Below are 17659 nucleotides of genomic sequence, written 5' to 3'. Positions count from 1 at the left end.
TGGCAAAAGGGGTTCTGCTTTCGTGCGGTGCCTTTGGCTGATAAGGAGTCGCGGCGATAACAATGGGTCTGCCTGGATTACGCTTGAAGAGTCTTCAGGCACGGGTGATGCTAATTCCGAAACTCTAGCGATTGCAGCTGTCAAACACGGACCACTCGATCACACCAGTTGGCCAGCTCGATGGCAGGCAGGCTCCTACAAATAGCAGTGTGGGTGCCAGCATTTGGCTTAGTTTTAACCAAAAAATGCACGGATTAGTGGTGGCATTGGTGGCCTGCCTGGCTGTGGGTAGTGCCTGGGCTGGCACTGTCAGCATCTCGCCCAATCCTTTCGAGCGAGAGGGTCGCATTGTGGGCGGCGAGGACACCACGATACGGGCACATCCCTATCAGGTGTCGCTGCAGACAAGCCGCAGCTCCCACTTCTGTGGAGGCAGTTTAATCAACAGGAACACCGTGGTGACGGCGGCACATTGTCTGCAGGGCCGCAAGGCGTCCAAGGTCTATGTGCGCCTTGGCTCCACGCTGTACAATGAGGGGGGACTGGTGGTGGCCGTCCGAGAGCTGGCGTACAACGAGAAGTACAACGCCAGCACCATGGAGTTCGATGTGGGAATCCTGAAGCTGGCCGAGGACGTGGAGGAGACCGAGGATATCCGCTACATAGAGCTGGCCAAAGAGACGCCAGCCACGGGCACGCCAGCCATTGTCACTGGATGGGGATCAAAGTGCTACTTCTGGTGCATGACCTTGCCAAAGGTGCTCCAGGCGGTGGTCGTAAACATCGTGGACTGGAGGGTGTGTGCCTCGGATGCGTACAAGTACGGCGACATCATCTACGACACCATGGTATGTGGCTACGAGCAGAAGAAGGATGCCTGCCAGGGCGACTCCGGTGGCCCATTGGTGGCCGAGAACAAGCTCGTGGGCATTGTCTCCTGGGGCTATGCCTGTGCCTCAAATCTACTGCCCGGCGTCTATGCCGATGTGGCAGCTTTGCGTGAATGGATCAATGAGACTGCCGAGAAATTGTAGATCCTCATGGACGCATACTTTCAGGGGTTCCACTGAATTCTATTCTGATAAGCGATTAAAAATCATTCAGTCAGAAAGCTCCTTCAAAGTTTAGTTCCTTTTTTTTATGTGTGAGGAAAAGCTGCCAAGATAAGCAGAGATTTTATCGGCAGTCAATCGTCACGAAGTACCTTAGTCAGCCATGGTCTTCGCACGCCCTTGGATGGCTGGTTCCACACTTACTTATAAGCAATTACTTTGCCATTTGCCCATCTTATCGTGGGCAAAACACACACCAAATTTATTGACCAATTCAAGATAGTCCCAAAGCTTTTCGCTGATTGCAGCGATCCATGCCAAAGACATTTAGTAACTGATCGAACAACGAAATGAACAACGTTCAATCCGCGATCGTCGTCGGCCTCCTGCTGCTGGGCATCTGCGCCGCAGATGCAGAGCTGGAAGGGCGCATTGTGGGCGGCGTGGATGCCTCCAACTACATTGCCAAATATGTGGTACAGCTGCGCAGACGCCACTCCACCAACAGCGCCTATGCGCAGACCTGCGGCGGAAGCGTCCTTGACAGCCGCACAATTGTCACCGCTGCCCATTGCGTGTACAACCGACAGGCGGCAGACTTCCTGGTGGTGGCTGGCACCGAGAACCGGGCTGGAATGGACGGCATTGTGGTGCGCGTGGAGCAACTGATTCCTCACGAGAATTACAATGCTACCACAACGGATAATGACATTGCTCTGGTGATCGTCTCTCCGCCGCTGCCCCTGTCGGATGCCAGCAGGATTGGAGCCATTGTAGCGGTCACAGAGCAGCCGCCAGTGGGCGCAGTGGCCAGTATCAGTGGCTGGGGCTACACCCAGGAGGGTGGCCTGTCCTCCAACAAGCTGCAGCAGGTGCAGGTGCCGCTCGTGGACAGCGTCCAGTGCCAGAAAACCTACTACTGGCGACCCATCAGCGAGGCCATGCTCTGCGCGGGACTGCCGGAGGGCGGCAAGGATGCTTGCCAAGGGGACTCGGGTGGGCCGCTGACCGTCAACAATCAGCTCGTGGGCATCGTCTCTTGGGGCGAGGGCTGTGCCCGTCCCAACACTCCCGGTGTCTACGCGAATGTGGCCCACTTCACGGACTGGATCGATAAGCAGCGGGCGACGTATGCATAGGAAAACATTTGAGGTCCTTAGCTCCCATATGATACTCTGATATTCGTTCTAAAACATTTAAATAAATACAATTATTATTTAACTAATTAGTGTGAACCGAGCTGGGGTTATACTTGCAATTGATTTGGGGATTTAACAGCCTAAAGGAAGCACTCAGAGTAAATATGTACAAAGAGTGGAGACTCCTGTGATATCAACTGAAGGAAATGCATCTTCCAGCTTGCATAATCTGGAGCTGATCAGTCTGGGGACTTGAGTTCATGGACTCGAAGCATATTGATCTTTGAACGCATTCGAGAAGGAATCGAAATTGCTTTCTAGTGTAATCTTATGCACTTTATTGATCCTTGTTCTTTGATAATATGATAATATAGCGAATCAAAATCATAAAACAATTCGAAGCGATATCTTTTAGGTTCTTCTGTCTGAACTTGGGGAACTGTTTTCTATTGTTTTGTTGTCCAGTGTTATAGGAGCCCATAAAGCGTATCGCTGGGAGTATGACTCTGCGAGTGCCGAAGGTATCCAGAATAAAATTTATGGCATATTGCCAGTTGACCAATTGCTTGATAAGCCTTACAATTGTGGACACCGCAGCTGGGACTTTCAGTCCTCGATTCTCCGCCGACCATCGAACATGTCGCGTTCACTGCTCCTCACTCTTTGTGCTCTGCTCTGCCTGGTGGCAGTGGCCAGGTGTTTGCCCTTGCAGGAGGATGTGGAGAGCAGCCAGGGACCACGCATTGTGGGTGGCTACGTGACGGATGTGGCCCAGTGCCCCTACCAGATCTCGCTGCGCTTCAAAGGGATTACGACGCCACAGAATCCCTACCGCCACAGATGCGGCGGCTCCATCATTCACAAAAATTTGATCTTGACTGCTGCACACTGCGTCATTGGCACGGTGGCCAGCCAGTACAAGGTGGTGGCTGGAACTAACCTGCACAGCGGCACAGACGGCGTCATCGTCTCCGTCTCGAAGATCATCATGCACGAGGAGTACTTATCTGGAGCTGCCTACAACAACGACATTGCCCTGCTGGTTGTGGATCCGCCGCTGCCGCTCAACAACTTCACCATCAAGGCCATCGATCTGGCGTCGGAGCCTCCTCTCCCAGGTGCCATCAGCAAGATCAGCGGCTGGGGAACCACTTCCCCCGGCGGCAGTGCCTCCAACGTTCTGCTCGCCGTCGATGTGCCGATCGTGAGCAACGAGATCTGCAACCAGGACTACGAGAACTTTGGCGATGGCTCCTACCAGATCACACCCGCCATGCTGTGCGCCGGCGTACGTGGAGTGGGTGGCAAGGATGCTTGCCAGGGCGACTCTGGTGGTCCGCTGGTCGTACGCGATCAGCTCCATGGCGTCGTCTCCTGGGGCAATGCCTGTGCCCTGGCCGATTATCCCGGTGTCTATGCCAATGTGTCGAATCTGAGGCCGTGGATTGATGAGAAGATTGCCGAAGAAGCACAGCTCTGAAGCATTAAAAATATCATCTAATGTGCAAGCAACGCTTAATCTCCAGTCACATGAGGTTTACCTAATAAATGGGTATTTTCCAATTCCAAAGAATCGTTTCTAAAGATTGCCACAATCGCATCCAATCCGATTACATTCACACACATCAGCGATTAGATCAATGTGGTTGCCTTTAGCTTGATCAGATATGGAGTTAGCCTAGCCATAGGAAATCCAAATCCAACCAGCAAGTAGTAGAGAATTTGAATTAGCGGACTGTCGAAATGTGTGGCACAGTTTTGGGGTTAACATAAATTCGCATTCACAAATGTGTGGCACACTTATTGGCTAAAGAAATAAATGTTCTTCCTTTGGAGTTAATCTAAAGTGGGGAAATCTCCGCTTATTTATTTTTGGGGGCCCATCAACCTGCACTGAACCCAGCACTCGAGTGCAATTGTGTCCGAGGAGACTAAAAATGGCTTAAACAAAACATTTCATTGAAGAGACTCAGCACGATTGAGATTACGTTTCGAATACCTTAAGATTAACTGAAAAGAGTCCGCAAACAGTCCGTAATCGCCTTTATCTTGGCCAAACTCTACGGTGAGGCTTTGCTATCTGAAGCTATCTCGAGCACCTCCCATTAAGATAATCGATATGAGCGGTGCCTGGAAAAGTGCAAATTCGCGCTCTGCCGAATCATAATTTATAAACAGTTCGATTCGAGCCAGCGGTACGTGCAAATCGACCGACAGTCCATACATCCAGCGGTACAATGTGCATCCGACAGCTTCAGATGATGATGGGACCGATCCTGATCCTCCTGTTGGCAGCGGGCTCCTCCTCCGCCTCGGACTTGGCACAGCCGGAAGCGCGAATAATCAATGGCACCACAGTGGATATTGGTCGTCATCCGTACCTGATCTCCTTACGGTATCGTCGCAGCAACGGGTCCAGCTACATGCACGAGTGTGGAGCAGTGATCTACTCGGAGCAGGCCGTGGTCACCACTGCCCAGTGCTTGTGGAACCTGCCGGAGGGCGTCAAAGTACTGGCCGTGGCCGCCGCAAACACCCGCAATGGCAGCGACGGAATTCTGATTCCTGTCTCCAACTGGACCCTGCATCCCAGCTTCGACTACATCACCGTCGACTACGACATCGGCGTACTCATCCTGGATTCGCCCTTGAATCTAACTAGCTTTGGCATTCGCACCATAGGCATTCGACCGGAGCGTCCGGCCGTGGGTCGCTTGGCCACAATCGCCGGCTGGGGCTATCGTGAGGAAGGGGGCCCCAATAGCTACCGCCTGGAGCAGGCCCAAGTGCCGATCGTCAGCTCGGAGGAGTGCAACCAGATCTACGGCCGCGGCGAAGTCTCCGATCGGATGATGTGCGCTGGCAATGTGGCTCAGGGCGGCTTAGACGCTTGCCAAGGCGACACTGGCGGTCCATTGGTCATCGACGACCAGCTGGTGGGCCTCGTTTCCTGGGGACGCGGCTGCGGCCGTCCTGGCTACCCCTCAGTCTACACCTACGTCGCCAGCCTGAAGAGTTGGATCGATGAAACCCTGGCGGCCAGTGGGGTGCAATAAACAAAAGGAATTTTGAGGGTATTCGCGGACCGCTGACTGGCAGCAATCGACGTTATCTTCAAGTGGCAAATGCCTACTATCAGCCCGCACTGAGCCACCAATGTACACGGCTAATTCAATTATAGAACTATAATAAAACAAACAAAAGAATTATGTACCGCACCGAGGCCAGCCAGGTGGCTCGGTTGAGGTTCGAGTCAATTTGATTTATGTAACTCTTGGTAAAATGTGAAATGATTCGCAAGAAAAGAACAGCTTCCAGCAGGCTTACAGGAAGTCGATTTTTCCCACCCGGTCGTAGGATTCGATGGTCTCCAACAGCCAGCTGCGCAGCTCCGGAACCGAGGCATACACGCCCGGGTACTTGTCTCGCGCACAGCCCGTGCCCCAGGAGACGATGCCAATCAGCTCATTGTTGTACACCAGTGGGCCACCGGAATCGCCCTGGCAGGCGTCCTTGCCGCCGCCGGTGATGCCGGCGCAGAGCATCCGACTGGTGAGCATGATGGAGTAGGCACTCTTGCACTGAGCATTCTCGACCACGTTCACTTCCACCTCCTGCAGAGTGTTGGACAATTGGCCACCTTCGCTGGTGGTGCCCCAGCCGGTGACTATGACTGTTGAGCCATGCTCCGGGCGCTCTTTGGCGAGTGGAATGGGATGGGCCAATTCGTTGAAGAAGAAGTCGCCATCAGTGATGAGAATGGCCGCATCGTAGTCGTTGTTGAGAGTCCTGTACTTTGGATGAATGATGAACTCGCGCACGGGCAGCTCCTGGGTCTTGATGCTGATCTTCGTGGAGGCGGCCACAATGGTGAGGTCTGCTGGGCTGGCCAAAGTGTTCAGGCAATGGGCGGCACTGATGATTACGTTGGTGGAGTAGATGCTGCCGCCACAGCGATGATTTCCCCTGTAGCGCATCGAGATCTGATGCGGATAATGGATGATATCCGTGTCCTGTCCGCCCACGATGCGGCCATCGGGCAGTGGCACCTGCACCTCAGCATTGAGCTGGATGGGATCCGCCAGAGAGACTCCAACGCCGAGCAAGCAGAACGCGACCAAAATCCGTAGCATTTTCAATCAACTGAACGCTGGCGGTGAGTGGCACTTCGATTTATAGATTCGCGTTATCGACTGGCTGCAGATTACGATTGGATTGGCCATTATGACATTGTCAAAAATCTTGATAGCCGCCTAATCGCATGGAATAGACACGAAGGGCCATAAATAAAAGTGTCTGAAATCCTTCAGGGTTCTACCAAAATGAAATAATAAAAGGTAAATCATTTGTTTTGCCTTTATGTAATTGTTAAGTATTTAATAAAGGCTTCGATCAGATAGATTCAAATCAATAGAAATTATCTTTTCGTTGGAAAATTGAATTCTTTTCCGTTGCGTTTCCTATCAATCGATCGAGGAAATATTTGTAATTTCACCACAACAAACAATCAGGAAGTCTTAATTCATTTAATTCTAAGTATTTCAATGTTTATTTTGGATACCTTAGCTATAATCCATATAAGTACTAACATACACTGAGATTAAGATTAAGATTGCACATTTCCGGCCCAAGACTGCTGACATTTATCACAATATACGCATCGATGCCTCTTCGATACGATACGATACGATACGATAGTTGCTACGATTTGATAAACGATATAATATGAATTATTGCACTTATAGATCTTAGGGCTTGGGTCTGGGTTGGCAGCTCCAAGGAGTTCCATTTCCTATAGCTAACTTACATCGAATAAAATTGCACCTTGTGGTTTGGCAAGAATTATCTGCGAAGTTATTGCACTGTTTGCTTCGGGCTAATGTTAACCTAGTCTAGATGGAAGTCTTTCCCCTCTGTTCCAGATATTGCACGTCCCTAAATCGAACCTAGCCCTACTTTCCACTAACCTAACCTCACTAAACACTAAACACTTAACCTAACTCTTTCTAATCATTTTGTAGAGAACAGAGTGGGTCTCTATGCTCTCCGCCCCGGACTCCCACATGTCCTCTGCATTAGTCTCTTCGTCCGTCTCGGAGGATCCACAGCACGTGCTGTGCCCCCGTCCGGCCTCCTCCTCCGAGGAGTACGACGACATCGTTGTGGTGCTGCCGCGCACATTTAGGTCCTGGGAGTTGGTCTGCGAGTGCGAGCGGGAGTGGGAGTGGGAGCGAGTCAATGTCTTGTCGGAGTCGGCATCGCTCAGATCGTCGCCTGCGACATTCTCCGGAGAGCGACGGCTGTGGCCAGGCGAGACCATATGCTCCAGATCCTCGAAGCGACTGTCATTGGGCCCACTCTCCTCCTCGTTGTCCTCGATCGTGTCCACCCTGATGATCTGCCCGCGCCCCGTCATCATCTTGAAGTTGTACCGATCGTAGACATTGCGCTTGTACAGCTCTGTGGAGTCCGTGCTCATGTAGCCGCTGTCCAGCTGCCCGAATCGCTGCTCGTAGAAGTTCTGACTGCCAGGCCCGTGTCCCATGCCCGCAGACTGAGCCGCGTTCTCAATGATGGTGGCGATGCCCTCATCTCGATCGAGTGCCTCCAGGAAGCCAGCCGCATTCTTGGTGCCGTAGGTGGGGGCCGGGCTCTGGCTGGGACTGAACTTGTTGGCCGCCATCGTAACGAACTTGCGCCACGCATTCTTCAGGTCCTTGGCCTTCTTGGCCCGATCCTTCAGCCCGATGGCGATCTGCATGCCCGCCGTTAGCTGTGCCGGCTCGATCTCGCAGCGGTAGACAGTCTGTACATTGCTCGGATTGGAGTTTCCTGAGCTGTTGGCCGCCGCCGCCCGCTGGGGATAGGCTATGCCCACGGGCACTCCCGCATTGCGGTACATCTCCTTGGTGCGCTCCGACAGGTGGCCGCTGCTTCGGTTGGAGCGCGAGCTGACCGACAAGGCATCGAACTGGTTCAGATCCACATCCTTCATGCCATTCTTGGCACTGCCGTTGTTGATGCTGCTGAACTCAGGCTCTGCATTGTTCTCCTTGGGCTCCTGCCCCGGCTCGGAGGCTTCGTCGCGCTGGTGACTCTTGCGGCGATTGAGATACTTTGTCAGGCTGTAGTCATTGCGCAAGCTGTTGATCTTCTTGCTGTACATCGCATCGTAGTCGGCCTCCAGGTGGGCCTGCTTGTGGGACTGGGACTTGCCATGCATCTCCTTGGACTGCTTGCCATAGTTGTGGCCTCGCTCCTCAGTTGTGGCCGATATCGCGCTGGACATGGTGTTGTTGCAGGAATTCTCGAACTCCGACGTGACGCCAGTCACCTCCGTGACCTCGCTGTGCATGCTGTAAGCATCCTCATCCTGTGTCTGGCTCTCGCCCACCGTTTGGGAGGATGGCGGCGGCGGCGGCAGTGGCCGCTTGCTCTGCACCAGCGGAGGACAGTAATGTTGATTGGCCTTTGTTGGATGATTCCTGTTCCCCAGCGCTTTGCTCTTCTCCTGTTGCTTCTCCTGCGGCTTGGGAGAGGATATCGTGATGGTTGTCTTGTTCACCTGGCCCACATCCACCACCGAGTGGGTGGGCGAGCACTGCATGCCCCGCTGGCGCCGCGAGTGCTTCGCCTCCAGGGTGAGTATGCGGCCCTCCTCCTCAGCTGTCGCTTTCCTCTCGCACTTGCAGCTCTCCTGCGCCAGCGCCTGCGCCTGCGCCACAAGCGGGGACTCGTAGATCTCCCGCAGGTTGCGGAACGAGTGGCTGGACTTCAAAATAAAGGAAGCCGTCCGCGGCTTAATGGACTGACTGTTTGCTGGACTCAGGCCACGGCTCAAATCTGGCAGCGAGTTGATCTGGTTGTAGTCCGAATCCACGTAGGAATCGCTGCTCAGCTGCTGCGACTGCCGCCCGTGGCCATCCCAGGCGTTGATGTCGCAGAAACTCTGCTTCTTGGGCTTTCGATCGAGCGTGTCCGGCTCGAACTGGTCGCTGTCCGTGCGCTCGAGATCGGAGGGGGGCTCGTGCTCCACCTCGATGGTCATGCTGCCCCGAAAAGGAGTGTCGTACTTGATGCGAGCCGCCGCCTCCTTCTGCCGCTGCTGCACCAGCTGCGGATTCTTGCTGGAGAGGCGCTTCTTCAGGTCACCCTCCTTGCGAAAGCCGTTGAGCCGATCGTAGACCGTGTGGCTGATCTCCAGCTCCTCCTCCAGGGGCAGGGCGGTGCTCAGGCTGGGACTCAGCTGGGAGCTCACATCGGATGAGGGCGAACTGGAGGAGTGTGAGCTCTTGCGCTTGCTCGGCTCCAGTCGTTCGAGGCTGTCCGTCTCGTAGTCAACGATCAGATACTGAGGCGACTTTCGCCTGTAGATGGGGGAGTCCGGCTGGAACTGCTTCAGGGACTTGCGGCTGAGGGAGCTGTAGTCCGGCGTGGGCACCGAGGGGATGCTGCTCTGCGTGCTGCTGTAGATGTCCTTGATCTTCTTCTCGATGGTGCTGTCGTAGTCGGGCGTGGGTATGTGAGCGCCGTACTCCCGCTTCAGTGAGTCGTAGATGATTTCCGCTGGCTTCATGTTCCGCAGCATGTTGTAGTGCTGCCGGTCGAAGGATGTCAGCGAGGTGGGCGTGGAGTTGGCGGCTGCAAACTGATCCAGCACATCGCCCCGCTTGCGCAGTGATTTGGAGCGACTGGAGGTGCTGCGCATGGAGCCGACGGGAGAGTCAGCCAGCATGAACTTTGGATTGTTGTAGATCTCCCCGCCAGTCTCCGCGAATCCGTAAACATTGGCGGCCATCGAGTAGGAGGAGAAGCTCTCGTAGGAGTTGGCATTGGTCTTTCCCGTCTCTGGCTCTGCACCCGCTGCCCTGCTTGATGCTGGCTTCGGAGAGGACGAGAATGTGGGCCCATCGCTCGCTTTGGCCTTTGCATTGGGTGGCGGTGGCGGACGCTCCTTGGGCGCTGTTATCTCCCTCCTCAGAGAGCCCTTTGTGGGCGAGCCCGAGTTCTGCTTGGCCGCTGCTGGAGTGGCTCTGTCGAGGGTCTTCTGTGGCTGCGGCGAGTCGGAATTGGGGACACTCTGCAGCCACTGCTCGATGCTGTTCCGCTTGTCCCCCATTCCGGCCTTGCCCGAGAGATTCTGCTGCAGGGAAAGCTGGTACATGGACGGGGAGCTGCTAGACTCTGGCTGCTGCTCCTCAGGAATGATGTTGAGCGAGGGCTGGTATCGCTTGGCGGCCATCTTGTACTTGGCAATGGCAATAACCTCGCGGATCTTCTGCAGAAACTCGATGGCAGCTTGAGGCGGCTCCTGGGTAACAAATGGAATTAAATGGGATATCAATACGCAAATGGCACAGAGACTTACAGCCAGGAGATGTGGCTCGAAGTAGGCCGGATTAAAGTAGAGTTTCTTGCGCACATTTCCACTGACCATGGCCCGAAGGTTCTCCATCTTCTCCTCGCTCATTAGATCCTCGATGACAGCCACATTCTCGGGTGGCAGGCACTCGGTGTCTTGCAGAAATTCATCAGATTCCACAGAGGCATTCTCCTGGCCATTGCCACAGCCATTGGGCGTCTTGGAAGACTTTCCCATCTGCGGATGCACCAGGACCGAGGTCTGAAAAATAAGAAAATCCTTTGTTTGAGACATTCTCGAGCTAGCACAGAAGCTGCTGAAGCGCACCTTGATCTTCTCCTCCATCTCGCACTCGGAATTTGAGTTGGAAATGTCGCTGGCGAATCCCGACTGGTGCTCTCGCTCGCCCAGCTGGGGAAAGTGCTGCAGCAGAGGATTGTTCTTGACGATGCCCATGTCCTCCTTCAAACTGGCGATGTTCGGGCGACTGTTCGACTCGTTGCCATTGCCCAGACCCATGCTGTTGGCTGAGTAGATGCTGCCCACGCGGCTGAAGGGGGCTCCGTAGGTTACCTGGTCGTTCTTCGGGTAATTGATCTCGTTGGCCAGGTTGTCCAGCGAGTGGCGGGAGTTGTGGCGCTTGCGCTTCTTCATGTACAGGTAGAGGAACACGGAGGCGACGTAGATGAGGCCCAGCAGCAGGCTGCAGATACCAATCACCACATACTCCCGCATGCTCATCCCGTCCGAGATGGAGGCCAAAGTTGTGGTATTGGCTGGCTGGAAGAACACCTCTGGCACATCTGTGGAGCGCATGGACGTGGTTAATCTTTGAATGTGTGTCTTCCCCCTGGGAAATACTTACTGTGCGCATACTTCACCGGACTCCCATTCACGCGGAATGCCACACAGGGCGAGTGAACGTTCCGGGGCGGCATCAGAGGCTCGCCCTTGCCGTGGCTGGTGGCATTCATGGCCACCGTCATGTCCCGGCACACCAGATGCACCACAATGAGGCGGCCCTGCATCTTCTGTCGCAACTCCGGCTCGCCCAGCCACTGCACGAAGCTGCGTCCCTCGTCGCGGAACATGCGGAACGGATAGTCCGTGTCGATGGGATTTCGCAGATCCGACCAGCCATTGGAGCCCAGATACTGGGCACCCGTCACCGCACAAACGGGAGTGTGAATGTCTATAGTAAAAAGAACAATAAATCATGTGCTAATGGATGCTGAAATATTTGACTTACTGGCAAAGCTGATCTCTCGACTGGGATAGATGATCTGTCCGCGTAGAGGCAGGAACACGAATGGTATCTTCTCCGATGAGGAGCCGCTAACGAACGGCGATAGGGAGCACTCTGCAAGGGCAGTGGGAAAGTTGTTGTTAGTGGCTGCGATAACATCGGGGAATCGCTTATCAATTACTCGCACAACCCATACCGTTGCCCTGAGAGAAAATACGAATGTTTGTGTTTACTTTTCCGCAAAAGCAGAGACTCCAAGCCAAAGGCCGACTCTTAAATGGATTCGGAATTGGACTTGGAAACGGTGGCACAGCGCACAGCGCCACCGCTCGACTGTGTGTGTTTATGGTGGCAGACGGCGAAAGTTTCCTTTCATTCATTAGCCGTCGCAGAAGAAAGATACCAACGAAACGATTTGTTCAATAATAATAGCATTTTTCCCTCTTTGCGTCACGTTTCGTTTTCATTTCATTTCATTTCATTTCAGTTCATTCTGCGGAGCCCGAGCCCTGCAAACAATTTCTGCTGTTATTACAGCATTTCTTTCTTCTGGTTAATACTCAAACTCGTACTCGTACTTGTACCCGTCGACTCGAGTGGCGGTTGAGCAACCATTGTGCTCCCTTCCATGTGACAAAACAATGGATGGACGGAGTCTCTCACACGAGTGACTGGGTGGGAACGGCAGCGACTCCCACCGCGAAATGGAGCACACAATTTCGATACGAATTAGCCACGAAATCCAGACGTGAGGCAGCTTCCGCATACGAACTTACCATGGATGTCATCCACACAGATGCCCAGATCCTCGCGGTAGGCCCTCAGGTAGGGTAGGCAGCGGCAGGTACAGCCCCCATCCTGGTTTCCATCCGCCTCGAGCTGCTGGGGACTCCTGCCTCGATTCTGCTGCATCTTGAGGCGTCGGGCGAGCAGCTCCAGCTGACCGCCAGCCAATGAGGCCGTGGCCGAGTCTTGACCCAGTCCATCTATGGTTTGGGGATATACTTGGATTATGACAAGCTCAATCTCCATGGTAATCTGTTAGTTACCGTTGCCATGTCCATTTCCATTCCCATTCCCGTCGTTCGAGAGACGCAACAGACCCGCCGTCCCGCTGGACAACCCGATGCAGGTGTCCGCGTTGCACGCACTGCTGATGCCTGTAAAGGAGTGCGAAGAGCGAGGAGGAAGCGAAAGAGAAACGTTAAGATGGATTGACTCTGGCCATCACAACAGAATCCCCAACCCACCCCAGCCATGGATTGACGGCTAATAAGCCTTTACAGCCAGGCCTTACTGGCGAAATTAATGCTGCTGTCAACGCATCATCTCGGCTCAGCCTCGAAACGCAGCAAAATCATCAAGAAACCAAGGGAGAAAGCCTGGCCCCGGGTACCGAGTCTTTAAATACCCTTGCAGACCGGTATTTCCATGCGTTTGTAGTAATTATGTGTGAAACTATACAAAAGGATTATGCAGAGACATCATCAGCAACAACCAAATCTATGACATTTCAAAGTTTCTAAAAGGTAGATGCTATCGTTAGATCTGGTTTAACAAACAAATTAAAAAATTGTTAAGGGGGAAAGTATTTTTTTAAAATAAACTTAAGATTGATTAGCGATGATTTTCATGGAATTTCTGTCTCGCATAGAACCAGGCCAAATAACAGACAGACAGACAGAAATTAGCCAAAAGCTTCTAGGGAATCATTTCGCCTTCTAGACGTTACAAACTTCTAGTGGATTTTAATTGAGTCCCTCAAAGTGTATTAAACCAATAGAACAAGATGCCACATGCCACACAAAACTGGGCATGGCATTGACATCCATCGGCCTCGTCTTCTGCTTTGGCAGCGGGACAGACACTGGCACTGGCACTTACCGCTCGTATGGAAGACGTCTCCGTCGTGATGCCTTGTCAGATTGATGATCTGGCCGTTGGGTTGCTGCAAATCCTCTAACAGTAAACTCTCGGGCACCAGGCCGCCAGCGGATGGTTGTCTGCTGAAACTGTTGCCGCTGTTCCGATTGAAGTTCCGCATCCTCTGCGGCGTGGGTGATCTCTGCGTCGATGCGGGCGTGGCCGATGGGCAGAGGGAGGCGAGCAGGAGGAGCAGCGGTAAGGATTTGGTGAGCCACATCTCAGCAACAGCAACATAGCTGGTCCGGGGAACACTCTGGGGGATTGTCTGCGACCGCTCCGGCTGAAAGTTGAAAAGCGGAAAAGACCAAGCCACTAATTAATTTTCAAGAAATCCTAATTTGTAGTCCAGAGCAAGGCGAAACCAGCCCAGGCCCCGCGGTTGACATTCTTTGGGGCCCCGGCTAATGAGCCAGAAATTGTTGCGGCGAGCGGCCCGTCCCGCCCGTGTCCGTTGCTGGAAATGGAGCAACATCTACATCCAGTTGGTGTTGGCTGTGTCGTTAGCTGCTAACGGACAACATTTAAACAAATGTTGCAATTAAAACTCGTTCTACAAGCAAATGTATATTTATAGAGAGAGAGAGAGAGAGAGAGAGGGACAGAGACAGGGGCAAGGTGCAACAGAGGTGGAATTATGTTGCATTGGTACTGGAGCAAGTGCGTCGCAGTGGGAAAAATGTTGCCATCTGCCTCTCCTCTTCTCTACTCTACTCTCGTGATGCGGCTGCTGTACCGCTGCGTGCCGGTGTGAGTGCTGTTTACCGTTACCAAATGCTGCTGCACTTCGCTTGGAACACCACGTTTATACCGCTAATCAGTTGCACTTTAGCAGCTGCTTTCGGCTAACCAATTTACATAAATATTTCACACACACAACGGCGGCAGAAGAACCAGCGAGAAAAATAAAATTATCCAAAAAGAAAATCTTTCGTGGGGTCTCTAAATTATTCGATACCCTATCCCATTCATACGTTATGCTTCAGCCAGATTGTGTGTTCGAATATAAATAGACAGGAATGGCTGATTAAACAGATCAAGAATATGAAATACGAATTACATACAAAAATACATACTATGTAAAGTTTGGAAATGCTTCCCACTTGGCTTGACAAACATTTGGTTCATATCGCAACACCCTGCCTCTGCAGAGGGTATACAAAACTTAAGCAGCACAGAGTAAAAATATTGGGGACTTCTAACTGTTCATATCCAAGTTCTGCTTATCTCCCTATCCCGCTCTCTCACACGGTCACCTAGTGCGTGTGTGTTTGTGTGTGGTGTTTTGCTGTGGATTGCTGCTCAAAAGAAGAACAACAGTAATAGACAAAAGCGACTGGTAGGGAACGGGAGCGGGTAATGCGCGAGAGAATGAATGAGAGAAGAAAGCGATAAAAAGCAACAGTTTGCGGCCTAATTTGAAAGTAAAATTTCTTTACAAAACGCACTAAAAAGAACGACAACAAAAACAGCAACGGGCCCTAGTCTTTTGATTGACCAGCCACCAGTCACCCAGTCTCAGTCATAATCACCATTCATCCATCTATCCACACGGGTTAGCTCCGTCCATCTATCACCCAATGCGCCGTGATGTGTTGTACAGTTATGCCATTTAAACAAAACAACAATAACATTTCTATTATTTCTCTTTCTTTTCGATCTGTTTACGACTTTGACTCAGTTTCGTTTGATTTTCGGTCATCGGTTTCGATGCTTTCAGCAGTTTATCTTATATTTAGCGCTGCCCCTGCCTTTGCCTTTGCCGCCTCCTCATGCATTTTCGAAACGAATTTAATGGCAGTAATGACCTGAATTTTGGGGTACGAATGCAACATCAGCAGCAGTCCCAGCACCTCGACGAATGAAACTGATGCGATTTTGATGATGCTGGGAAAAAGAGTTGCCGAGAGAGATGGAAAACCTTCTGCTAACCCAGTCGTAGTGTGTCGGGTCTGCGGGTTGGTCTGTCTAGTCTGCCTGCATGTTCTCCTGCGGTCTCTCTATGGGGTGCAGTGCGCAGGGTCTTGACTCTTGCGCACTCGACTAAACTCAATTAACAGGTAATTGAACCCAACTGCATATATTAGCCATGTTCCATCTGCTACATCTCACACCAGTCCATGCGATTCCATGCGATTCCATTCCATACCATACCATCCGCAGCCCAGACGAACTCATCATCTGCATCCATGTACATGATCATTAATTATTGGGCAACACGAAAGAGCGTGTGCGCATTGTTCTAAGTCTGTGCATAAATTTATCCATAATAAACAAGTGGTAACAGGGCAGGCGAAGCTGATCGACGCGAGGCATACCCCTGGCCAGCGAACCGTTAACTGTTGCAGGTCCATCGCAGCAGCTTGGAGTGTGTCTCAGAACGGTTAAATCAGAGGAAAGTGAGCGAAGATTGGGACTAGTTTGGGTCCGAAAAACTCATAACTCGTGCTTCACTTCCTATTAGAGTGGCATACCCCAAGCTCTAGGCATTCAGGGGTATTGAAATTACCACAACGCATTCTAACCTGGCCATCATTGCTATTCACATGAACATGCACTGGTGCTGATAGAGTGCACCATTGTCTGGCTGGAGCAGCCGCTACACTTCCGAGTGCAGCCGACGTCACACTCGGCGTACTCCTAACACTTAGAACATGCCACAGCAGCAGCCACTCCGAGTGTAGTGCGGCTCCGATCCCCGGCATACAGCATAATAACAAATTTCAAATTTATTCCTCTGTTATTTTTATTATTTTGTGTTAGCGTCGGCGCCGACGCTCCTCCAGGTCCATTGTATGGCCAGAGGAGCGCATCATTTGCTCGCCGCCTTAATGTGCTTTAATATGTACTTATGCCCATGCTCTTGCCAGTAGTGGCTCATCTCCAGCATAGGGCTAGAAATGGGGCTGTGGCTAACTGGCCAACGGTTTCGGTTAGTTGTTAAAACCAAATTACGACAGTGCACTGAACGGAGGCGACGACGAAGGCGATTCGGCTCTAAGTGTGGGCAATGGCCGGAGTTTGCATGGCTTCGTGAATGGAGTTCAGCAAATTACTTTCTCCAAAAAAACAACAAAATAAAAAAAACTAAGCCCCAGAAATCCGAAAGACAGAAAGATTTTTCAATTTGGGAGAGTGCCCAGTGACCTAAACACAATTGGCAATGGTCTGATAAGCCCAAGTACACCAAGGGCAACACACACAGGCCATTCGGCGAGATCTAGATCGAGAGGGAGATCTAGGTATCTACGCGTATGTAAATCCAACTCTTACTTACAGCAGAGGCCAGTCGAGGTGGCGAATTAATTAACACCTTGGGGCTATAAATTTCCCGATTCTCCAGATGGGCTTCGTTTTGCGAAGGATTGCTCGCCGGCGGCGGGCTTTCCTTATTTTCTTTTCAGTCTGCTTTTCGTTTGCTGGTTACTGGTTACTGGTTAAATTCACTTTGCATTTGCATTTGCTGGCATTTTCACACATTTCTCTTGCAGCACATTTTGCACATTTGCCATCATTTGCGGCCACATTTTTGAAACATCTCGTGCCACACAAAACAACACAAAAACAGCACTAGCCCCCGCTTATGGTTATTGTTTTCAGAAATGGTTTTTCTTTTGCAACAAAGAAAGCGAAGATCGCGGCACCTTTGCGACTTTTCTTCGCGACTCTTTGCGGCTTGAGGTTTTCTTTAGATTTTCTTTGAGTTGGCTGGAACCGCGCAGACGTCTATCAAGGTCGCCGTCGTAGAAGCGACTGCCACTGGAGCTAGCTGCCAAACCAAGCTGCTCGAGCCAGAGCCAAAGCTGAGGCAGCTACACCAACAGAGAAAACTTTTCGCTCTTAAACGAGTTTTATTTTCTACTTTCCGCTCTTATATCTCGAAAGTATAAGTTGGAATTGTGTTTTGACAAATTGTATAAGGAACTGAGGAGATGTG

At 51.9% G+C, this 17659-nt stretch overlaps 4 protein-coding genes across 4 annotated transcripts; 2 read left to right on the top strand and 2 right to left on the bottom strand.

Moving 5' to 3' along the window:
* The first annotated feature begins 227 nt into the window (after positions 1-227).
* On the top strand, positions 228-1127 carry LOC117578502 (trypsin theta). The gene has a single exon (XM_034264037.1). The coding sequence runs from the start codon at positions 246-248 to the stop codon at positions 1032-1034; it is 789 nt and encodes a 262-aa protein (XP_034119928.1). The 5' UTR covers positions 228-245; the 3' UTR covers positions 1035-1127.
* A 251-nt stretch (positions 1128-1378) lies between these two features.
* On the top strand, positions 1379-5400 carry LOC117592500 (transmembrane protease serine 9-like). Its single transcript, XM_034286346.1, has 3 exons — positions 1379-2189; positions 2746-3668; positions 4366-5400. The coding sequence occupies exons 1-3, from the start codon at positions 1403-1405 to the stop codon at positions 5245-5247; spliced, it is 2592 nt and encodes an 863-aa protein (XP_034142237.1). The 5' UTR covers positions 1379-1402; the 3' UTR covers positions 5248-5400.
* On the bottom strand, positions 5398-6340 carry LOC117578501 (trypsin delta-like). Its single transcript, XM_034264036.1, has one exon. The coding sequence runs from the start codon at positions 6322-6324 to the stop codon at positions 5515-5517; it is 810 nt and encodes a 269-aa protein (XP_034119927.1). The 5' UTR covers positions 6325-6340; the 3' UTR covers positions 5398-5514.
* Positions 6341-6716: 376 nt separating this feature from the next.
* Positions 6717-17467, bottom strand: LOC117578495. Its single transcript, XM_034264029.1, has 9 exons — positions 17000-17467; positions 13684-14005; positions 12849-12959; positions 12576-12785; positions 11803-11913; positions 11419-11745; positions 10881-11356; positions 10560-10814; positions 6717-10502 (listed from the first exon to the last, which is right to left on the bottom strand). Exons 2-9 carry the CDS (start codon positions 13940-13942, stop codon positions 7188-7190), a joined length of 5064 nt encoding a protein of 1687 aa, XP_034119920.1. The 5' UTR covers positions 13943-14005; positions 17000-17467; the 3' UTR covers positions 6717-7187.
* Positions 17468-17659: the final 192 nt, after the last annotated feature.

The sequence above is a fragment of the Drosophila guanche genome, unplaced genomic scaffold (genome assembly GCF_900245975.1).
Source record: "Drosophila guanche unplaced genomic scaffold, DGUA_6, whole genome shotgun sequence".
Classification (NCBI taxonomy): Eukaryota; Metazoa; Arthropoda; class Insecta; order Diptera; family Drosophilidae; genus Drosophila; species Drosophila guanche.
The sequence above is the reverse complement of the archived record's forward strand: the minus strand, read 5'-3'. Positions and strand labels throughout refer to the sequence as shown.